This window comes from Erythrolamprus reginae, chromosome 4, assembly GCF_031021105.1.
Source record: "Erythrolamprus reginae isolate rEryReg1 chromosome 4, rEryReg1.hap1, whole genome shotgun sequence".
Taxonomy (NCBI): domain Eukaryota; kingdom Metazoa; phylum Chordata; class Lepidosauria; order Squamata; family Dipsadidae; genus Erythrolamprus; species Erythrolamprus reginae.
In genome coordinates this window covers 78,229,737-78,254,244 of record NC_091953.1, presented here as the reverse complement: position 1 = coordinate 78,254,244, position 24,508 = coordinate 78,229,737, and the positions used below count along the sequence as shown (strand labels likewise).

The 24,508-nt window shown below is 42.0% G+C and overlaps 1 protein-coding gene and 1 long non-coding RNA gene across 5 annotated transcripts in view; one reads left to right on the top strand and one right to left on the bottom strand.

Annotated features, from left to right (window-relative positions):
- The window catches only part of EIF2S3 (eukaryotic translation initiation factor 2 subunit gamma), an 87,760-nt gene extending 72,154 nt beyond the window's left edge, over positions 1–15,606 (top strand). For all 3 annotated transcript variants that reach the window (XM_070750690.1, XM_070750688.1, XM_070750691.1), the window contains one exon: positions 15,141–15,606. In XM_070750690.1, coding sequence (XP_070606791.1) covers positions 15,141–15,204 — 64 coding nt within the window. In that variant the 3' untranslated portion in view covers positions 15,205–15,606. The remainder of the gene's footprint in view (positions 1–15,140) is intronic.
- Positions 1–24,508, bottom strand: part of LOC139166731 (uncharacterized) — a 44,418-nt gene that overhangs the window by 11,782 nt on the left and 8,128 nt on the right. The window contains exon 2 of one of the 2 annotated variants that reach the window (XR_011559026.1): positions 14,941–15,052. This is a non-coding gene — a long non-coding RNA (uncharacterized lncRNA). Of the gene's footprint in view, positions 1–14,940; positions 15,053–16,777; positions 17,147–24,508 lie in introns of those variants that run through there. The other variant, XR_011559025.1, reaches the window with a different exon arrangement.

The following is a 24,508-nucleotide window of genomic DNA, read 5'->3' as shown; positions in this document are numbered from 1 at the left end:
AAAACAATGTATCACTGTAAACATAAATTATTGGATGAATCTAGCAGAAAAATCAGATAATATAGAAAGTTAGTATCTATTTTCCTGGGTTTAATCCATGATACTTAATACTAATTAATAACTTGTTGGACTTGACATAATGTTTCAAAGCACACTAAATCCTGTTTTTCCATGCTGGTAAATAGATATTGCTTTCCAGTCTACTTAATAGTTTTCCATTTATACCTGCACTGCCATTCTATAGATGTAGAAATAATTTTTTGAGAGTTTCCTTAAACCACTAGATGGGTGGCAAATTTAATAATAGTTAATAAAACAAATTCCTCCCTAAAGTTTTCAGACTACTTTTGCATTTTTGCAAACTTTTATGTTCCCTGATGTTTCTTATGCATAAATGTAACATTTTAACAATGTAAGAAACAACTATTTAGATATTGCAATTTGTATTTAGGGTCATTCCATGTCAAGTGAACCAATTTTAAAGATCATCCCCACCTTACCATCTCAGATTTTGATGAAATTTGGCACATAGTTTATTTATGATATAAAACTATGTTATGTAAAATTTTAATTCAAAAGACTAAAAATTGGGAGTTCTAGGGAGACCTCAAGTAAAGGGTTGCAAAATGCTGAGTCAGCAAAAATGACATTTTGGGCAATCTTCTAGAAGCTGTAAACGTGGCAGTTTCAGGAGTATGTTGGAGATATTTGGAGAACCTGCACACCTTGTAAGGCTTTATGAACTGACAAAACCCCATGTACCTAGACCTCTTACCTTTTACATGGTTCAGGGTCAAACTTTACAAAAAAAAACCCTCAAAAATGAAATTACAGCAATCTTCAGGCTGCTGTAGTTTCAAAACTACTTGGCTTTTCAGGTTGATTTTTGGCAGGTGTACTAAGTACACAGCTGCAATGAGGATTTCCAATTTGCAGCACTTTCCTTCAAGTTGTTGAAAATATATAAGAGTTCAAAGTTGGTACTTAATGGTTTTTTGCCAAATTTTGGCTATCTTTCATGCCCTGTTTGATCCTGTGGGACAGCTTCAATCCTATTCAATTTAGCACCATTAGAAAGAACAGATTCTTTTCTTTAAGAATATATTGTTTTTTGTTCTGTATTGTTCTTTTTTATTTTTTATTTTTTACTTTTTTAATCTTTATCTTTTTTATTTTTATAATTTTTATTTGTTATACTTTATAATTGTTATTTTTATTTGTCTTTAATGTTTATATAAGGGAGGTTTTTTTAATTAGGTTTGTAATTTGACCAATTTGGTAATACTATGTAATATTATTGGGTTTATTTCCCCCCCCCCTTGAATATGTCACTGGAAGGTGATTTTTTTTAATGTTATTTTTTTAGGGACTTTTTATTAATATGCGTTAAATATCTATAAAGGTTATTGATTATATGTGAAAATTGACATGGAAAAGATTTGCAGAAATTTTAAATATTTCAGCGTCATCTTCTTGAGGTATTAAAAATTATGAACATCTTAAAAGGTTTATTAGCTTTTAGTATATCTGTATAATTTAAGAAAACTGAGCAGCTATTGTTATCCAGATGTCAAAAGTAAAGGAGGCAGTATTGCACTTGCAGGCCATAATTTTTTGAAATTGATTTATTGTAAGCAACTTGTTGGTGTTGGTATGTTTGTTTTTTTTAACTGTATTGTGATTGGAGAGAAATTTTTAAAAAAAATCTTTGCTAAGAATATGTATATTGTTTTAATTGGATTGAAAAAATGTCTTCAACTGTTTGCGGGCAGCCTGTGATTTCGCTGAGGCTTCCCTTGCTGGGAAACCACACCTCCAGACTTCCGTTGCAAGCGAAGCGCCTGTTTTTACAATGCTGGGATTCCCCTGCAGGTGGGGTTTCACATGGAGGGGAGCCTCGGGAATCCCAGCAGCGTGAAAATGGCCGTTTCGGCTGGCAACAGTAGGTCCAGAGATGGGGTTTCCCAAGGAGGGGAGCCTTCGCCTGGCAACGGAAATCCGGAGGCGGGGCATCCCAGCAGTGGCAGTGGGTTTGTAAGGTGAAAATAGTTCGGAAGAAGAGACAAAAAAATCTTAAACCCCGGGTTCATATCTGGAAAAGTTCATATAACGAGGGGTTCATAAGACGAGGTATCACTGTATTATATTATATCATATCATATCATATCATATATCATATCATATTAATTATATTGTATTGTATTGTAAATATCTTCATAAATATTTTATAATCCTGATTGGCCAATCTAATAGGACAGTAGGACCCAGGCTCTCTTAAATCTCGATCAATCTTCGGGATGGTAACAATCTCTGAAGTCTTCCATGTCTGAAGGATATCATGAGTTAACAATATATTATTAAACAGTTTCCCCAAATGCGGCAACAGTTCATTCATATAAGTTTTATAAAATTCTCCTGTAAACCCATCCGGGTCCGGTGCTTTGGCTTGTTTTAACCCTTTAATTACTCTAGCAATTTCATCCTGTGTAATTTCTGCATTCAACATTTGTTTATCTTCTTCACTTACTATTTTCCCAACGTTAAGGACTCCTATATTTACCTGCTCCTCTTTATACAAATCCTCATAATATTTTCTCATTATCTTCACTCGCTGCTCTTTACAATATCTAACCTCTCCATTAGGGTCTCTCAGTGCTAATATACATGATTTTTCTTTCCTGTTCTTCAAATATCTTGCCATTTGTTGCATTGATTTTGCCCCACAGTTCAATATTTTTTATTGCATCGTCATTCTCATCTTATTCCATTGGATCTCATCATACACCATCAATTGTTTCCTTTTCAATTTCAATAGAATATTCCAATCCCTACTCTTAGTTAATCTCAGTTGCTCTTGTATCAAATCTATTTCCCTTATTTCCCTTTCTCTACCCCACCTCTTTCTGATATCTACTTCCATACATATACATTGTCCCCTCATATAAGCCTTACATGCATCTAAAACAATTGATTGTTTAATATCACCCATATAATTAATTCTAAAATATTCACATAACTCTGTCTGCAATTTATCTTTATCTTGTTCACTAGAAGTTACAACTGCATTATATCTCCAAATTCTTTGATCACATTCCTGACCTATTTCCAATTCTGCCAGTAGTGGGGCATGATCTGACAACCAAATACTTTTAATATCTACTTTTTAAACTTGTATATTGCCCACCCTGTTCATTAATATATAGTCAATGCAACTAAAAGTATGATATCTTGCTGAATAGTAAGTGCCTGTACAGTATTTGGTATATCTGCATGGAGATCCACCATATTTAGTCTATTTAAATGTAACATCCTACTATTTCTGATCCTATTTGTTAATTGCATATTAAAATCTCCTGCCAAAAACGTTGTGCCCTCCATAAAGTTATCCAACTTCCTCTTTGTATTTATTATAAATTGTTTTGTTTTCGCATTCGGGGCATAAATTCCTGCCAGTGTCAATTTCTTTTGATTAATTTTCCCTTTAACAAACAACCACCGCCCTTCTCTATCTTTCTGAACTCCAACCTCTTCAAATAGAACCCTCTGATGAATAAGAATCACCATACCTCTACTATTTTGCGTTCCTCGAGATTCATATACCCATTTCCAATTTCTATCATTAACCAATTTATCCCTTCCTCACCATCTTTTATGTGTTTCTGTCAAAATCATAATATCCACCTTGTTTTGCTTAGCCATCCTCAATATCCTGTAACGTTTCAAATCTGATCCCAAACCATTCACATTTAAAACAATTATAGTACACTCACTCATAATATACAATATTTATTTATTTATTTATTTATTTATTTATTTATTTATTTATTGGATTTGTATGCCGCCCCTCTCCGTGGACTCGGGGCGGCTAACAACAGTGACAAAAAACAATGCAAAAATCCAATACAACAACAGCTAAAAACCCTTGTTATAAAACCAATCATACATACAAACATACCATGCATAAATTGTAGAAGCCTAGGGGGAAAGATTATCTTAATTCCCCCATGCCTGACGGCAGAGGTGGGTTTTGAGGATCTTACGAAAGGCAAGGAGGGTGGGGGCTATTCTAATCTCTGGGGGGAGTTGGTTCCAGAGAGTCGGGGCCCCCACAGAGAAGGCTCTTCCCCTGGGTCCCGCCAAACGACATTGTTTAGTTGATGGGACCTGGAGAAGGCCCACTCTGTGGGACCTAACTGGTTGCTGGGATTCATGCGGTAGAAGGCAGTCCCTGAGATAATCTGGCCCAGTGCCATGAAGGGCTTTATAGGTCATAACCAACACTTTGAATTGTGACCGGAAACTGATCAGCAACCAATGCAGACTGCGGAGTGTTGGTGTAATATGGGCATATTTAGGGAAGCCCATGATTGCTCTCACAGCTGCATTCTGCACGATCTGAAGTTTCCGAACACTTTTCAAAGGTAGCCCCATGTAGAGAGCGTTACAGTAGTCGAGCCTCGAGGTGATGAGGGAATGAGTGACTGTGAGCAGTGACTCCCGGTCCAAATAGGGCCGCAACTGGTGCACCAGCCGAACCTGGGCAAACGCCCCCCTCGCTACAGCTGAAAGATGTTTCTCTAATGTGAGCTGTGGATCGAGGAGGACGCCCAAGTTGCAGACCCTCTCTGAGGGGGTCAATAACTCTCCCCCAGGGTAATGGATGGACAGATGGAATTGTCCTTGGGAGGCAAAACCCACAGCCACTCCGTCTTATCAGGGTTGAGTTTGAGTCTGTTGACACCCATCCAGACCCCAACAGCCTCCAGGCACCGGCACATCACTTCCACTGCTTCACTGACTGGACAAGAGGTGGAGATGTAAAGCTGGGTATCATCTGCATATTGATGATACCTCACCCCATGCCCTTGGATGATCTCACCCAGCGGTTTCATGTAGATATTAAATAGTAGGGGGGGAGAGGACCGACCCCTGAGGCACACCACAAGGGAGTAACCTCGAGGTCGACCTCTGACCCCCCACTAACACCGACTGCGACCAACCAGAGAGGTAGGAGGAGAACCACTGAAGAACAGTGCCTCCCACTCCCAAACCCTGCAGCCGGCGCAGAAGGATACCATGGTCGATGGCACCGTTCCCTGTAGGCTGCGCACACCACCAGCGCACCCCAAGGGTGCACACGAAGCCACGGCTGCCCCCTTGCGCCCCTGGCTACTCTCCGCTGCCCTCCGCCCACCCGATCCGCCTCTCTTTCTCCTTCGCTGCAGAGAGGCAGTGCAGACGTTCTCAAAGCGGGGGCCGGCGAAGGCGATTTACAACGTTGGACGCGTGGGCCAGCGCACGCTCTCCCCATCCCCCTGCCAGCCCGCCCAGAACGTTCAAAGTAAGAGCGAAGGGTTTTCTTATTTTGAATGTTCCGGGCGGGCTGGCAGGGAGATGGGGAGAGCGCGCGCCGGCCCGCGCGTCCGACATTGTAAATCACTTTCGCCAGCCTCCAGAGAACAAGAGTGAGAGCGACAGAGCAAGATAGAGAGAAAGTGAGAGAGAGAGAGAGAAATAGGGGGAGAGAAAGAGATAGCAAGAGAGAGAGAACGAGAGAGAAAGAGTGAGAGAAAGAAAACAAGAGAGGGAAAGTGAGAAAAAGAGAGAGCAAGAGGGGGAGAGATAAAGAGAGAGAAAGAAAGAAAGAAAGAGATGAGAGAGCAAGGAATAGAGTGAGAGGAAGAAAGCAAGATAGAGAAAGAGAGAAAGAAAGAAAGAGATGAGAGAGGAAGGAAGAGAGTGAGAGGAAGAAAGCAAGATAGAGAAAGAGAAAGAAAGAAAGATATAGAGATGAGAGGGTGCACACGAAGCCACGGCTGCCCCCGCCCCCCCTAGCCCCCTTGCGCCCCTGGCTACTCGCCGCTGCCCCCCGCCCACCCGATCCGCCTCTCTTTCTCCTTCGCTGCAGAGAGGCAGTGCAGACGTTCTCAAAGCGGGGGCCGGCGAAGGCGATTTACAATGTTGGACGCGTGGGCCAGCGCACGCTCTCCCCATCCCCCTGCCAGCCCGCCCAGAACGTTCAAAGTAAGAGCGAAGGGTTTTCTTATTTTGAATGTTCCGGGCGGGCTGGCAGGGAGATGGGGAGAGCGCGCGCCGGCCCGCGCGTCCGACATTGTAAATCACTTTCGCCAGCCTCCAGAGAACAAGAGTGAGAGCGACAGAGCAAGATAGAGAGAAAGTGAGAAAGAGAGAGAGAGAGAAATAGGGGGAGAGAAAGAGATAGCAAGAGAGAGAGAACGAGAGAGAAAGAGTGAGAGAAAGAAAACAAGAGAGGGAAAGTGAGAAAAAGAGAGAGCAAGAGGGGGAGAGATAAAGAGAGAGAAAGAAAGAAAGAAAGAGATGAGAGAGCAAGGAATAGAGTGAGAGGAAGAAAGCAAGATAGAGAAAGAGAGAAAGAAAGAAAGAGATGAGAGAGGAAGGAAGAGAGTGAGAGGAAGAAAGCAAGATAGAGAAAGAGAAAGAAAGATATAGAGATGAGAGGGTGCACACGAAGCCACGGCTGCCCCCGCCCCCCCTAGCCCCCTTGCGCCCCTGGCTACTCGCCGCTGCCCCCCGCCCACCCGATCCGCCTCTCTTTCTCCTTCGCTGCAGAGAGGCAGTGCAGACGTTCTCAAAGCGGGGGCCGGCGAAGGCGATTTACAATGTTGGACGCGTGGGCCAGCGCACGCTCTCCCCATCCCCCTGCCAGCCCGCCCAGAACGTTCAAAGTAAGAGTGAAGGGTTTTCTTATTTTGAATGTTCCGGGCGGGCTGGCAGGGAGATGGGGAGAGCGCGCGCCGGCCCGCGCGTCCGACATTGTAAATCACTTTCGCCAGCCTCCAGAGAACAAGAGTGAGAGCGACAGAGCAAGATAGAGAGAAAGTGAGAAAGAGAGAGAGAGAGAAATAGGGGGAGAGAAAGAGATAGCAAGAGAGAGAGAACGAGAGAGAAAGAGTGAGAGAAAGAAAACAAGAGAGGGAAAGTGAGAAAAAGAGAGAGCAAGAGGGGGAGAGATAAAGAGAGAAAGAAAGAAAGAGATGAGAGAGCAAGGAATAGAGTGAGAGAGAGGAAGAAAGCAAGATAGAGAAAGAGAGAAAGAAAGAAAGAGATGACAGAGGAAGGAAGAGAGTGAGAGGAAGAAAGCAAGATAGAGAAAGAGAAAGAAAGAAAGATATAGAGATGAGAGAGCAAGGAAGAGAGAGAGAGAGGAAGAAAGAGAGAGAGAAGAGTGGAAGGAAGAGAGAGAGAAATGATAGAAAAAAGGGGAGAAAAAAGAGAAATGAGAAAATGATTGAGGCAGAGAATGACAGGAAAGAGAGAGAAACAGAGAGAGAAGTGACTCTTGATTTAAAGCATATGGTAAAAGCACTTAAATAATAACAGAGAAAAAAACCCAGCCCTCACCTGTTTTTATTAATAGTTTTGCTGGTTGTTTTAGTTTTAATAGTAATGGATTTTGGTTTTTTTAAATTATTAATTTCTTTTAATAAAAAAGGGATTTATTTATTTATTTATTTATACTTCTATGCCGCCCAGTCCCAAAGGGACTGTCACTCAGACACTATACTTTTCCGCCCACACCGAAAAAAAATTAGAGGGAACATTGGTCGATGGTATCGAAAACCGCTGAGAGGTCAAGAAGCACCAGGACAGAGGATAAACCCCTGTACCGGGCCCACCAGAGATCATCCATCAGACTGACCAAAGCAGTTTCCGTGCTGTAGCCGGGCCTGAATCCTGACTGCTGAGGACCTAGGTAATCGGCTTCTTCCAAGGACCGCTGGAGCTGGAGCGCCATCACCTTCTCAACAACCTTCCCCATGAAGGGGAGGTTGGAGACTGGGCAATAGTTGTTAAGAATGGCTGGGTCCAAGGAAGGTTTCTTGAGGAGGGGGTGCACAAGTGCCTCCTTGTAGGGAGCCGGGAGGGACCCCCTCCCCAGAGAAGCGTTGACAATCTCCTGGACCCAGCTCCATGTCACCTCCCTGCTGGCCGAAACCAGCCAAGATGGACACGGATCCAGCAAACAGGTGGCGGAACTCACAGCTCCAATGGCCTTGTCCACTTCATCAATAACCCTTTCCCCCTCTTGTTTTTCTCTTGGTTTCCTTATTTTCCCTTTCCTCACCCCAGTCAACTGCTTTAGCTGCTCCTCCCTTTGCCTTTTCTCCTCGTCTGGGGTACTGCGACCGCTGAAATAATCTTCTTCTGCTCCTTGTGGCTCTCCAACTGCTCCGCTCTCCCCTCCTTCTGCTCCTTGTGCTCCGCTTTCTCCAAACTCAATACCCAGTTGGTTCAATAGTGCCTTTCCCTCCTCCAATAATCGTGCTCTAAATATCTTATTTTCCTGGAACACCCAAATGGCAGCTGGAAAACCCAAGGTAAACTGTTTTCCACTTTGATAAAGATGGCTTGAAATTGCGCGTAAAGCAGCTCTCACTCTCAAAGTTTCCCAGGAGAGATCTCTAAGTACTCTTATCTCGTTTCCATCTTGATTAAGGCCAGCACAACTTTTCAAATACTTATAGATAATATCAGCTTTCTTCTCACTGGCCAAGGCCATAACAATGTCTCCTTGCCTCTCCCGGTTTCTACATGGAATGCCCCAATGTACACGCACTCTGTCATCAAAAACAACTTGAGCGCCCTGCGCTTTCATCCAACCAAGAATTGCTTAAGCTAATTTCAAGCCTGGAGCAAAATCTGGTCTAAAACCACGCAGACGTAAATTTCTTCTCCTTTGACGGTTTTCCAAATTGGCAAGTCTATAATTCAATTGCTTACAAATCTCATCCTGACTTTTAACTTGTTGCTCTAAATTCCGAATTTTTTCATCTGACTCATCTGCTCCTTTTTTAACTGTTTTAATATTTAAGGAAAGATTTTCCAACAAAGTTTCCACTCGCAGAAATCTTTGTTCAAAACCAGTAACAATCTGAAGCAATTGATCCAGTTTCGTTTCAATTTTCCCTAGGCTAGGGTCAGCCCCTTCAGCCATTTTATTAAGATTTATTGTAGTCACTTTGTGATAGCGAAAGAAGATCTGTCTTCCCTTAAAACCACAAATCTTAGATTCTCTTTGGACTTCTGTAAATGCTCTACCCTCTGCTTATCTTCAAGAAAAAATTATGATGTTTTGAGGGAGATTTTCCCCTTTGTTCAATTTATCACATCGGAGCTCGTGTTGGTGCGTCTAGAAAAGTCTGTGACACATGCATATTGTATTTATTATATTATATTATATTGTATATTATTATTTATTATTCTTTCTTTTAAAAATGCTCCTTATTGAAAAAAGAATTTATTATTGTTACTGTTACTGTTGTTGATATTATATTTATTATATTTATTTTATTGTATACTGTTATTATTTATTATTCTTTTTTTTTTTAATGCTCCTTATTGAAAAAAGAATCACTTTTACTGCTGTTTTATCAAGAGTGCAGTGGAGAAATCACAGGCTTCCCGCAAACAGATGAAGACATTTTTTCAATCTTTATATGAAGAGACTCCAAAATTAAAACAATATACAGTGATTTTTTTTTTGACAGTTCCCCTTCTAATAAAAACAGCCAAGCTCAAGGCACTGGAGTCTCTGCTTGTTCAACCCAGGCATCGAGGCTTCACATTCCCAGGGCGGGCTGCCTTGCCTACCGGTTTGCCTATTCCAACGCTGTGCATTCTTAATAACTTCCACCTTTCCTTACTCTGGTTCCTTAGTGTTCCGGCATTCGATCCCCTTGGAATCGAATTCGTGTCCAATTTTTTTAAAAAATGGAGATGATCAGGAGAAAGAGGTTAATTCAATCCAGTCCAGCCACCTCCCCCTGTCCCGAGTGCTGTAGGGACAACACAAATGGCTCGTTCAAGCCAGCACCGGGGAAGCTGACTGGAGCAGTGAGCCGGGGAAGCGGACAGTCGCCGGAGGCAAGCAAAGTGCCGGGGAAAGCAGGAGGGGGCGGAGGAAGCAGAGAGGGGCGGGCGTGTGTGGATTCCGACAACCCTGGCTCGGCGATCATAGCCTCCGTGTCGCAAGCGGCTGCCAGGAGGGGGCATGGCATCAGGAGCTTCTCTCGAACTTCTCTCCACCCATTGGGAGAGCAAGGACACTGTGCGGAGAAACTCCTGACACCTCCACTTGCCCCCACCGCTGGCTGGGAAGCTTGGCTTCGTACGAACCTTGGAGGGGCAGGAGGGGTGACTCCGGACCTGGAGCCTGTCACCCGCCCCCAGTGCTTTGCCTCCCGCTGGGGAAGAGGGCTCGGGAGGCAGGTTCTGCCGGCCAGCTACTGAGGATCCTGCCGGCTGAGCAATGGGCGGGACGGAGGGGTGGGTAGGACTTGGAGGCTCAAGTCTCCTTCGGCAGCGGCGGCCCGGCTTTGCGTGTTCCACTTGGGGGAACAGGAGGGCCGACCCCCCAGCAATTCACCTCCCGCCGGGCAAGAGGATGAGGAAGGGGGGCATCTCAACCAGCCGCTGGAAAGCCAAGGGAAAATCCCAGGCGCTTCGGCTGTCAGTCGGGAGGCGAAGAATCCCGATGGGGGTGGGAAACTAATGGGAAATCCCAGCGGTGACAGTCACAAGGCAGGGGAATCCCTTTGGCAGTCAGAGAGCGCATGCACAGTAATAGAGCCCACAGACCCAGGCTCGGGTTTGTAAGACGGAAAGGGTTTTTAAGACGAGGCAAAGAAATCTTAAACCCCGGGTTCGTACCTCGAAAAGTTCATATAACGAGGGGTTCGTAAGACAAGGTATCACTGTATTCTTAAAGAAGAGAATCTGATCTTTCTAATGGTGCTAAATTGAAGAGGATTGAAGCTGTCCCACAGGATCAAACAGGGCATCAAAGGTAGCCAAAATTTGGCAAAAACCCATTAAGTACCAACTTTGAACTCATATTTTTTCAACATCTTGAAGGAAGGTGCTGCAAATTGGAAGTCCTCATGCAGATGTGTACTTAGTACCATAGTTCCCTCTAAGCTGAGCAGTGAGCAATCGCTCACTTAAAAATCATCATCAACTCAGAGTTTTCCAAACCTGCCCAGAAGCCAAGAGGGAAAGAGTGAGAGGGAAGGAGAGAGAGAGGAAGAGAGAGAAACAGATAGAAAAAAGAGAGGAAGGAAAAGAGAAAGAAAAAGAATGGGAGTAAGGAAGAGAGAAAAAAAATCAAAATCTAGTTTGAAACTAGCTCAACTATTTAAGTGGCATTTTGATATTGATAGAGTTGCCCTATTATGAGCTCACTTTTATAGACACACAGTACAGTATTTTATTTTGAAATTCTCTTGAGGCAAAACAGGGTGGGTTGTTTGTTTGTTTGTTTGTTTGTTTGTTTGTTTATTATTTCTGTGCCACCCAGTCCCGAAGGGACTGCTGCTCAGACACTATACTTTTCCGCCCACCCCAAAAAAAATTTAGAGGGAACACTGCTTAGTACACCTGCCAAAAATCAGCATGAAACACCAAGTAGTTTTGAAACTACAGCAGCCTGAAGATTGCTGTAATTTCATTTTTGAAGGGGTTTTTGCAAGGTTTGACCCTAAACCATGTAAAAAGTAAGAGGAGTAGGTACATGGGGTTTTGTCAGTTTATAAAGCTTTACAAGGTGCGCCGGTTCTCCAAATATCTCTAACATACTACTGAAACTGCCACGTTTACAGCTTCTGGAAGTTGGCCCAAAATGTCATTTTTGCGGATTCAGCATTTTGCAACCCTTTACTTGAGGTCTCCTAGAACAGCTTTTCCCAACCAGTGTGCCAAGAGACATGGTCAGGTGTGCCACGAAGCTCCTAGGGAAGCTCCAGCTGGGCGGGGTGCTGCCGGTGCCTCCGACCTGGAGCTCCCATTCGCAACTGTCCCCCGGCTACTGCCCGATGCCGTTGTTTCCGGCGCTCTCCTGCTGGGCCCCAAAGAAGGAAGGCGGGAAAAAGGAGAGCTTCATTCTTCACGCCTCCTTTTTCCCGCCTTCCTTCTTTGGAGCCCAACAGGAGAGCGCCGGAAACAGCGGCATCGGGCAGTAGCCGGGGGACAGTTGCGAGTGGAAGCTCCAGGTCGGAGGCACCGGCAGCTCCCCGCCCAGCTGGAGCTTCCCTGGCATCGGCGGCAAGTGTCCTTTGGGGCCTGGCGGGAGGGCACCGGTAGCGAGAGAAGGAGGGCGCCATCAGCAGTGGCACCAGGTAGTAGCCGGGGGATGGCGGTGGCAAGAGCTCCAGGGCAGAGGCACCGGCAGCGGCACGCCCAGCTGGAGCTTCCCTAGTGGGGGTGGCAACCAATGTCCTTTGGGGCCCGGCGGGAGGGCACTGGCAGTGGGAGCGTGAGGGTGCTGCCTGCAGCGGCCCCAGGCAGTCGCGGGGAGATGGCGGCGGCAAGAGGGAGCTCCAGGGTGGAAGCACCGACAGTGGCAGTTGGACATGCTGCTGGACGCTGTACATGCTGGCGCTGCGGGGCTGGCACTGGCTCGCTGGCTGGGCCGGAGGTGCCAGCCCCATGCCCAGCGCAGCGCCAGCATATACAGCGTCCAGCAGCACGTCCAGCTGCCGCCATCAGGGCTCCCGCTCACAGTCAGCCGCTCTGCCGCCACCCCTGGCTACTGCCCAATGCCGCTGTTGTCGTCGTGGTGTAACGAGTGAGAGAGAGAAAGAGAGAGAGAAAGAAAGCGAGATAGCAAGAGAGAGAAAGAAAGAGAGATAGCAAGAGAGACAGAGAGAAAGAAAGAAAGATAGCAAGAGAGAGAGAGAGAAAAAAAGAGATAGCAAGAGAGGCAGAGAGAGAGAAAGAGAGAGATAGCAAGAGAGGCAGAGAGAGAGAGAGAAAGAGAGATAGCCAGAGAGAGAGAGAAAAAAAGAAAGAGAGGCAGGGAGAGAGAAAGAGAGAGATAGCAAGAGACAGAGAAAGAGAGAAAGAGAGATAGCGAGACAGAGAGAGAGAGAGCAAGAGAGAAAAAAAGCAAGAGAGAGAGCAAGAGAGGGGGAAGGAGGGAGAGAGAAAGACATAGAGGGAGGGAAGGAGGGAGAGAGAAAGAGCAAAAAAGAGGAAGGAAGAAAGAAATAGGGATGGAGAGAGAGAAAGAAGGGAAGGAAGAGAAAGAGGGAAGGAGAAATAGAGCGAAAGGGAGGAAGAGAGGGTTTTTTGTCCAAACTTTTTTTTAGCGCCCCCCCCCCCCCAATGTTCCCCAGGATTTTGAAAATATGAATAATGTGCCGTGGCTCAAAAAAGGTTGGGAAACACTGTCCTAGAACTCCCTATTTTTAGTCTTTTGAACTAAAATTTTGCCAAATTTCATCAAAATCTGAGATGGTAAGGTGGGGAGCAGTGGTGCACTTGACACGGAATGACTTTTTATAGTGGTGAAATTCTAAGTTCAATAAAATAGAAAATATTATAATAATAATTTCAGTTACTGAAATATCATAGAACTATATTGTAAGGACTGTTGTTGTTTATGTTGATGTTGATGTTTATCAAATACAGTAAAATGTCAAACGATACTAATTAAATAGGACATAGGAAGTCTTTGATTGCAACTGCTGAAAATCATAATACCATTGAAAAAGTAAGTTGGTATAGTTGGTCCTCAAACTTATGATGGATGCAGAATTCCAAGGTCGTGTGATAATAATTCAGACATTTGGTAAGCAGCATCTAATTTTATCATCTGAGTCTCCCACAGTCACATACCGTATTTTTCAGAATATAAGACGCACCAGACTATTATTATTTATTAGATTTGTATGCCGCCCCTCTCCATATACTCGTAAGGCATCTTAATTTGGGAGGAGGAAAATAAGGACAATAATGTGTTTACCTGGTATTCATCTGGCTACCATCCTTAGTCTAGTCAGCTTCAGCACATCATTTTATCCCCTGCTTAAGGGCTTAAAAAAACCTTTATTCTGAGAGAGTGACAATGAAAGAGCTTGCAAGCCAGTAAGAGTTGGGAACATCACTAGCACCTGGAAAGAAACAGTCGGAGCAAGTAGAGCAATGGAAAACACCCTGCAAAGACATAGGACTTGGAAAACATTCTTCATTGCAGAGAGTAACAATGAAAGAGCTTGCAAGCTGGTAAGAGCTGGGAACATCGTTAGCACCTGGTTAGGGCTGGAAAGAAATTTACTCAGAGCAAGTTAGTGTAATTAAAAAAAACCTTAAAGACTTAGGGTTTGGAAAACATTCTTCGCAGAGAATAACAATGAAAGAGCTTGGGTACATTAATGAAAGAGCTTGGGTACATTAATAGCACCTGGTTAGGGCTGGAAAGAAATATCTGGAACAAGTAAAGCAATGAGAAAAAAACCATACAAATACACGGTTTAGAATACATTCTTGGCAGAGAGTAACAATGAAAGAGCTTGGAAGCCGGTAAAAGCTGGGAAAATCATTAGCACCTGGTTAGGGCAGCAAAGAAACATTTGGAGTAAATAGAGAATGAAAAAAAAAAATCAAAGACAGGGTTTGGAAAACATTCTTCGCAGAGAGTAACAATGAAAGAGCTTTCAAGCCGGTAAGAGCTGGGAACATCGTTAGCACCTGGTTATGGCTGGAAAGAAACTTACTCAGAGCAAGTTAGAGTAATGAAAAAATCCCGTCAAAGGCTTAGAGCTTGGAAAACATTCTTCACAGAGAGAAACAATGAAAGAGCATGCAAGGGAAGAGTTGGTAAGATTGTTAGCAGCTAGTTAGGGCTGGGGGGGAAAAGCTACATTCAGATTATCAGCCTCTTTTAGGGACGAAAAAGGTGCGTCTTCTACTCCGAAAAATACGGTAATCACAATTTGTGACCTTCATGGCTCGCTTTTGATATGAAGTCAATAGGGAAGGTGACAACTCACCTTCCCTATTGCAACTCACAGTCACATGATTTGCTTAACTATATCAGTACTTACATAAGTCAAGCATGGTCATTCACATTTCATTTACTACTATGTTGCTACTTGTTCTAATTCTCATGAGAGAACTTACCTGTATACAGTGGTGTACAAAACATTTCATATTGGAGCGATCATACTTTGAGGTTGTTCTTTTTTTCTGATAATGGCCATTCTCAGTATTCCAAAGGTGATTCATGAATTATCTGGAATGGGAAATGATTATTAACTTAATATTATCTTATACATTGAATTTAGGGGAAGTTATTCTAATCTCCTTTTCTTGTTTTTCAGTTTAATTGGATGGGGACAAATTAGAAGAGGAGTGACAATCAAGCCTACTGTGGATGATGATTGAAAGCAAAAAGCCAATTTTTCAATGTGTGAAAAATGAAGTGTTTCCATACAGTTGGAATGCATTTTTAGTGAGGAAGCTGTTGCACAGATAATGTCCACATTGTATTTAAAATCAAATTTCTAACTAAAATTCTTGACAGTATCTGCAATAAATTAAACAAATTAACAAAGATGGATCTAATTCTCCAGTATTTCATAAAAACTAAATTTGTTTTCCATTTATGTCAGTTTTTTACAGATTGTCTGGGGCTGGCTGACTATTTGATTTTAAACAATGTAACTCAAGACCCCATAATCTGATTTGAAATTTTGAAAATTGCTTATTTTTTCATTGAGTAACAAAAAACTGAAATGTTTGACAATGAAACCAAGTTAAACAAATAAACTTTTCTCGGAAGATGAATTTTCTTTCTTGTTGTATACATACTTTGACATTGCAGCAAATACAATTCTACATATTATTGAATGCTGTTATATTTACAGCTAGATGGTCCCAAACCACTGGTCCTATTTATCTGTCAGTAAATGTTTTTTTAAAAAAATTTAAACCCCTCAAGAGAGAATTTTGAAATATAATTCTAATTACGCAGTCAAAATAAAATATTTGTCTATTCTAATAATTTGAAAAAGGCTAAAATTATTGTATTGAAATGCTGTATAACTGAATTGCAAGTTGAGAAATGAATAATGATTTATACAGTAGACCTGGTTTAATGTAATTATGATGCAACACCATATCAGTAATTCGTGACATTTTAGATACTCAGCATCCTGTGGGATTGCTGATAAAACATGAATACTTACTTGAAATAGTTTAGCTGGGATGATACATACATTTTGATGATTGCAACTGATCCTAACCATGGTAACTTTAAGCTGCCCCATTTTTCAGTCTCTTCTCTTGTCATAATTTAAATAGTTATTTTTATTGTTGCCTGTTAGGTGCAAACCCTGGCATTTCGTGGAGTCAGCTATTTTGACAACTATATTCTTGGAGTAGATTGAAAAATTTGTTTTTCTTAACTGTTATATTGCCTTTTGTGATCCTATGACAGTTAATATCACATTATCTGCATAACATTTCAGCATATATTCCTCTCTGCAAATGCTCACATCATATCCATCTTTGGTATGGAATTAATAAGCACACTAATCTAATATATATTATTGAGAGTAGGTTGGACAACAGTGGGAATATAACTGCCAGTTATTTGCACCTAATATGGACCTTTTTAAGTGGACACAAAATCCAGTAGTTTTCCTTCTAGTTGGTAAGATTTTACTCAAAAACTGAGCAAGTTAAAGATTGCATGACCAAATGGATACAGTATTTAAGATACGATATGCAGCAATGGAAAAAAATAATACATTTGTAGTTAAATGTTGTACTTTAAAATATGTATTACTAATATTAATCCAGAATTAGTTCCTAAACTGACAATTTTCTAAAAAATATTGGTTATGTAACAATCAAGTTGGATGCTTATTCAATATTTAATGGCACTGCTGTAAAGTTCAACAATTTTTGAAAATGATTTTATTTATTTATTTATTTTATTTATTTATTTTGTCCAATACATTTACAACAGTTCTAAAAGTTGAACTTTTATGTTAAACATCACATTAAATACATATAATCCCTCTGTAAAGTAATGGCAAATTATGTTGTGGGATTATGTTTCAAATAACTTTGCATATAAATTTTACACAGAATTTACATCAATATAAAAACCATTTTTGATTAAATTTCCTTTATGGGTTATCAAATCCAAAATTTGAATTTTTCTGGTTATAGAATCATAGACCAGATGACATCTTTTCTGTCTTGGTCCTTATTCTGTTTGGTCTCTTCCTCATGGATTCCCCTATTATTGTTTTTACTCTACTTGATTGTAGAAATATTGATGATTTTTTATTAATATTATTCTTCCAACTGGGGCAGGCTAAAAAAAAACATGAACAAATACATAATGTGATAAAAGTAAATTATCCAGTACTGTATAACATATTCTAAGTAATGGATTATTGCAACTTGATTCTGGAATATTGCATTACTTTTGTGTGACCTGCTTGCAAGATTGAGCATAAAATTATTAATTTGCTCTGAACCTAATTCCATTAGTAAGATTTATGTGAAGTGTCCTAAGCAATGGCCCCTGAAGGGCAATCTGAATTTAATGTTTAAAAATTTTCAAGCAGAATATGGACTTTTTTCTTTTTTATATAAATAATGCAGCTGCTATCCTCTGCAAGTATTCATATGGGTGATTTAAAAATAATTTAATGTTTAACTGTATTTTCTATCCTTGAAATTTGCACATATTGGATTTTCTATAGTTTGAAATGTCAAATTCTGTTCTGATAGTTTATCCTGTCTCCTTTAAGATTTTGGTCTAGGAAAATACTTAAATATTCTCAGACTGTTCATCAATCTAACTATGAAACACACCTAGTGTCTGTTTTACTGGAATTAGTATGGGACTCCAAAGAATTTCTGCAATGAAAACAAAATTTATGGGGGATAAAAGCATAGCCTTAACCTAGGATTGGTCCTCCTGTTATATAGGTTCTAGAGATTCCTTGAAAACAAAGTATACTGTCTTAAATATTGTATTAATCAAATATGTATTAATCATCATAAAAATTCTAAAACCAAAATATATTAACAAAAAAAGGCTTGGTTTACATATCACACTAAGTAACAATCTGATGTTATGTTTGTCTTGATTCAACAAATTTTTATTCAAACAAATCATAGTTTAGGATCATGATGGTGAACCTATGGCACATATGCCGGAAGTGGCATGCAGAGCCATCTCTCTAGGCACACCAGACATTCCAGGTGACTGATATGCATGCTGGAAACCCAGGATCCTGGTGCATGCATGCATGCAGGGGAACTACTTTTCCAGTTTCCAGCACTCCCATGAGTGTGCACTAGGGAGCTGCTCTTGCTTTTCAGTGTTCTCTCACACGCGTGCTCCTGTTCCATCACTTGGTGCTGAAAAGGTTCACCAACACTGGTTTAGAATAATGTACAAAATTTCCTATTATGTATTGCATCAGTAAGGATTGTATCATCTTGCAATTGAAGATATACTTGAGAGTTTAACATTAACTGATATAGTGGTATTGTCCTGTTTATAGTTGCATTGCAGCCAGTATCAACAGGACTATTAATGATTGCTGTTCTTCATAGCTTACATATAAGAATTGTGGACTTTTCAGGCCTGAAAATTGGCTAAGAATGGCACAATGTAGGAAGAAATCTATACTGCTCATAATGTAATTTCCAAACTTTTTAAACCTCTATTTTTTATATTTTTTTGTGATTGTATTGATCCTTTTATATTTAAATTTTTGTATGTTTGATTGATGTATCACAAAAACTGCAAACCAGCCAATTTATTCAATTAATATACCATATGTTTTATTTGGTTATGACCAGTGTAGGGCTACCAAAATTTTTACTACCACACTGTGGGCATGGCTTATGCAGAACGCCCTCCATTTTCTTTCAATATCTTTCAGTGAAAATTGGGTGCTCTGGGGTGGAGCTTCATTTTTGCTACCCCACTGCATTTCCCCTCGTCCGGGCAGGAGCCCACCCCTGGTTATAAGGAAAAGTTTGCTGATGAGACCAAAATAATTTTGTTTGCAAAGTAACTAATTACCATATTTTTCGGAGTATAAGACACATCTTTCCCCCCTAAAAGAGGGGAGAAATGTTGATATGTCTTATACACTGAATGTAGACATTTTTGCTGTCCGAAGCCCTGTGCCCCACCTGCAGAGCTCTTGGGTACTTGAGAATGGTAAAAATAGCCATTTTCACCTATTTCTTGCACAAAAATGGAGTGGACAGAAGGTCTGGGAAGCCTGCAGAGAGCTCCTGGGCATTTTTGCCATCCCCCAGCACACAAGACCTGTCTGCAGGCTCCCCAGACTCTTTGACCACCCAATTTTTGCAAAAAAAAAGAGCAAAAAGCAGCCTGTTTTTCACAAAAAATTGAGCTTTTTTGCCTTCTCATTATCTCATCTAGCATGATTGGAGGAGGAATTTTGGGAATTGACGTCCATTAGTCTTAAAATTCAAGTTTGAAGACCCCTGGATTAGGGGTTAGCAGTGCAAGGGTATTCAAACTTGGCAAGTTTAAGACTTGTGGATTTCAACTCCCATTCCGACTGGAGGAGGAATTCTGGGAGTTGGCCCGCAAGTCTTAAAGCTGTCAAGTTTGAAGTTTGTAAAATGTGTACATGATTGTAAAAAAATAAACATGTTTGTAAAAAGTATTCTGCTACACTGGTATTTTATTAAATAATATATTACTACACCATTTGGTTCAGAATACTTTTTTCCTTGTTTTCCACCTCTAAAATCTATGTGTGTCTTATACTCCTGTACATCTTATACTCTGAAAAATACGGTAGATGCTTCCTAAAAACCTCAAGTTTTAAAATGGATTTCATGCAGACACTTTGACAGAGAACCATAGCTGTCTTTATCCTCCTACATGTTTAAACCTATTCTTAATTCTAAATTGAATTTCCAATATTACATCACATGACACTGAATTCTATAAACTATGGTGTATAAAGTGTTCATAAGAATGGATAGTTGCTCCTGATTACTTCAACTTTTAATACTGTTCCCCCTAAATATCATACATTTTATTAAACCAAATGTTATTAAGAGTAAACCATGCAATTAAAATATTAGGAAAACAAATTCCAAAGAGAGAGAGAGAAAAGAAGGGACCTTCACTATTTTACATCAAAATTGATAAAGAAATACAATTCAGGTGGTTAGTACCCGAAGGGGTGTTGATCACCTGGAAAGGAAAAAAGATCACAATTGTGTCACCCGAACAGGCTGACCAATTTATTTCTGAACACCTAAATAAGGAAGGAGAAAGCAGTATAGAATTAGAATCAGGAAGTCAGGAAGAGAATCAGGAGAAGAAAGAATTGATAAACCTAGAAAAAGAAGAGAAGAAAAAATAAAAGCATAACATGATCTAAGAAGTAGCAAAAGAACGTAACAATCCACAAGAAAATATATAAACAAATAAAATTGTTTTCGGTAAATATCAATGGATTGAATTCTCCCCCCAAAAGAGGACAAATATATTGTAAATTAAAGAAAGAGAGTGTTGATATTATTTGTCTCCAAGAAGTACATATAAAAAGAAAAGATAAACAAATTTTAGAAAAACCAAAAATAGGGAAATTGTTCACTTCATTGATGGGAAAAGGAGGGGGGGGTGCGGGTTTTGTAAAGGATTGGTTAAATCCACAAATGTTATACAGAGATGAGGAAGGAAGAGTGTTAATGACAGAAATTTACATGGGGGGGGAGATACTACTCATTGTGATATATGCACCAAATATAGATAAAAAAACCAGTCTATAAAAATTTGCATCAAACAATAATAAAATATGGAAAAGAAAATATTTGTATAGTAGATTATTTCAATGTGTTAGCAAATATAGAAAAAGATTATAGAGGAAAAGAAAAACAAAAAAGAACTACCTATTGAATTTAATGATATTGTTGAGGAATTTAAATTAAAAGATGTATGGAGGGAAAAGCATCAGAATGAACAAAGATATACTTTCTTTTCTAACCCACATAAGTCCTGGTCCAGATTAGGCAAGATGTGAACCGATATAGCGTTAGAAAAAGACATTTTAGAAATTGAAATTGAACCTAATTCTTGGGCCGATAACAATCCAATTTCACTTACAATTGAGGGAGGAAATGTTAAAAAATATAGATGGACAATGAACACCAAAATATTAGAAGAAAAAGATTACAAACTATATATTGAGAATAGGCGTTGATTGCTTACCTGAACGCCTTTTCTCGTATGATGAGCGGGTACAGCAGTCACGTGGTTTGCTCGCTGTCCAATCCGTCGAGGACCAAGCCTAGTCTTTAAAAAGCCTGCTGGATCCACCCCTTCCCCAGAATTCGCGAATCCGTAGACTTAGGCTCAATTGTGGTGGCTCAAAAGTGTTCAACTCTCATGATAGGAAAGAAACAGGCTAAAGGAATAACCATAGTTAGAAAAATACAGGGAGGGAAGTGACTGCTGTACCCGCTCATCGTACGAGAAGAGGCGTTCAGGTAAGCAATCAACGCCTATTCTCCGTACTGAGAGAGCGGGTCCAGCAGTCACGTGGGACATACCCAATAGATGAGTCCCTAGGGAGGGATTAGTTCACTATCGTGAGAGATAACAGATTGGAGGACTCTTCTGCCAAAGGTAGCATCCGCTGAAGCGTAAGAGTCAATTTTGTAGTGCCTTATGAAAGAGTTTGGAGAGGCCCAAGTGGCTGTTTTGCAGACTTCTTCCAATGGCGTTTGAGTTGCCCATGCGGCAGATGTGGCTGCACTTGTGGAATGTGCTGTGATACTTCTAGGTACGGTGAGGGAAGCTGACTCATAAGCCTTTGAGATAGTCCCTCGGATCAAACAGCCTATTACAGTTGAGGATACCTTGGATCCCATGGATCTGGGATGGTAGGCCACGAATAGAGCTTCAGACCTTCGAATGGGTCTTGTCCGTTGGATGTAGATTCTCAGTGCTCTGGTGAAATCTAGGGTGTGCCATCTGACCGCTAGATGATGGTTCTGGTGGGAACAAAATGAAGGCAACACAATGTCCTGGGATCAATGGAACATGGAACTGACCTTGGGTAGAAAGGTGGGGTCGAAACTCAAGACTACTTTGTCCGCATGGAACTGGCATAGATCCTGCCTAATTGAAAGGGCTGCCAATTCTGAGATGCGTCAGGCAGATGTTATCAACTTGTAAGATAGGTACCTGAAGGACGCTGACCTTAGGGGTTCGTATGGTGCCTGAGTAAGGGAATGGAGAACCCGCGGTAAGTCCCAGGATGGGTATCTGTGAACCCTGGAAGGTCTGAGGTTCGAAATACTTCTAAGAAAATTTTGAATTTCCGGAAAGGAGCGGAGTGGTTGTCTGCAAGGCCCTGCTAAGACTGAAGATAGGGTTGCCAGATAGCGATGGATGGTGCTGGTTGAAAGGCCTTGCTGGAACCCTTTAATGAGGAAAGCTACTATCCTGTGGATGGGAATACACAGGGGGAATAGATCCTCCTGTGAGCACCATTGGTAGAATTTGGACCAGGTATGGTCGTAAATCCTGTTGGTGGACACTCTTCTGGCTTTCAGGATTATTTCTACAGTGTCCAGGTCCTATCCCCGCAGGTCTAAGTCGCGCCGGATAATAGCCAAGCGGTGAGGTAGAACTACTCCAGATCTGGATAGAGAGGGCCCCCCCTGCTGCAACATATCCTCCAAAACGGGGAGTCGCCAGGGTTCCTGGATGGACAGATGTTGCAGGTCTGCGAACCAGGGCCGGCGTGGCCAGTGAGAGGCTATCAGAATCACCTAGGCCTTCTCGAGGATGATCTTGTGGATCACATCTGGAAGAATTGGAATTGGAGGGAAGGCCTAAAGCCTCAAGGTCAAGGGATTCTGAGAGCATTTATCGCCTCCGCTCCCGGGGATGGGAACCTGGAGTAGAATCGAGGGAGTTGAGCATTGGCCTCGGTCGCAAGTAGGTCTAGCAATGGGTGACCGAACCTGAGGCAGATTTGCTGAAACAGAGCCGGATGAAGGCTCCACTCTCCTGGGTCTAGAGTCGACCGGGAGAGCCAATCCGCTTGTACATTGAGGACTCCCGATATGTGGTCGGCCTTTAATGACTGAATATGCCTCTCTGCCCAGAGACCCAACTTCTCTATATGGGGCTACCTTTGAAAACTGTTCGGACACTTCAGATCGTGCAAAATGCGGCAGAGAGAGCCATTGTGGGGCTTCCTAGATTTGCCCACGTTTCTACAACACTCCATGGCCTGCACTGGCTGCCGATCCGTTTCTGGTCACAATTCAAAGTGTTGGTTATGACCTTTAAAGCCCTACATGGCAATGGACCAGAGTACCTCTGGAACTGCCTGCTACCACACAAATCCCAGCAACCAATAAGGCCCCACAGAGTTGGCCTCTCTGGGTCCCATCGACTAAACAATGTCGTTTGGCGGGCCCCAGGGGAAGAGCCTTCTCTGTGGCGGCCCCGGCCCTCTGGAATCAACTCCCCCCCCCGGAGATTAGAACAGCCCCCACCCTCCTTGTCTTTCGCAAATTACTCAAGACCTACCTATATCGCCAGGCATGGGGGAACTGAGACATCTCCCCCAGGCGTTTATATTTTATGTTTGGTATGTATGTGTTGTATGGTTTTAATTGTTGGGGTTTTATATATCTTTTCTTATATATCTAATTGTTGTGGTTCAGCCTGAGGCTGCTCAGGGACCAGCTGTGTCTCTGCTGGCTCCATGCCCGGAGGAAAAGGACAGCGAAGAGGAGGGGGCTGAGCAGTCGGACGGGGGAGGGGAAAGTCAGGAATGGGACGAAGGAGAACAGCATGAGAGCCCCGGGGGGGGCTCTCCCCAGCCAGTAGCTTGGAGTCATTAGGGGATGAAGCACAAGCCGTCATTGACTTGCGACAGAGACGTTCAGATCAAAGAAAGGAGCAATTAAATAAGTATTATCAGCACTGAATTAGGAACAGCTGGGCTTGGGTGTGGTCCTCTTTAGCATGGTTTAAAAGGCAGGCAAGCCCTTGAAGCCATGTGGAGTGTTATCAGTTGGAGTTACGGTGACCTGCTTTGGTTCTCGATGTCTCTGTTCCTGGCTTGTGGCCCAGCAGTTTGGAAGACCCGTGGGAGGTGTAGGTCTGCTATCTACAGCCTCGTCTTGGCAGCAAGAATCCTGTATTGCTGCATGGACTTTTGCCTTCATGGATATATTTGAAGATACAGCGTTTTCCTGTTTGTAAGGACATTTTCTGTTATCTGTGTTTTTCTTGAATTTTATAAACTGCCTTTGCCTTGTCTGGCGTCTCTTTTTGGGTTGGTCTTGACTTCCGGAGTAACCCAGACAGAACATCTAATATTAGATTTGTTTACTGTTATATTGTTTTTATTATTGTTGTGAGCCGCCCCGAGTCTTCGGAGTGGGGCGGCATACAAATCTAATAAATTGAATTGAATTGAATTCAGGGCTTCTCTCATCAGGGCCTTGGATCTGGTGCCCCCTTGTCTGCAAATATGACTCTTTGTAGCTATATTGTCTGTGAGAATTAGAACATGTTGATTGATGATGTGCGGTTTGAATTGTTTGAGGGCCAAAGACACTGCTCTCAATTCCAGCCAGTTGATAGGTCTGGAAGCCTCCTCCGCTGACCTTGGGCTATCAGGCCCTGGGCATGGGC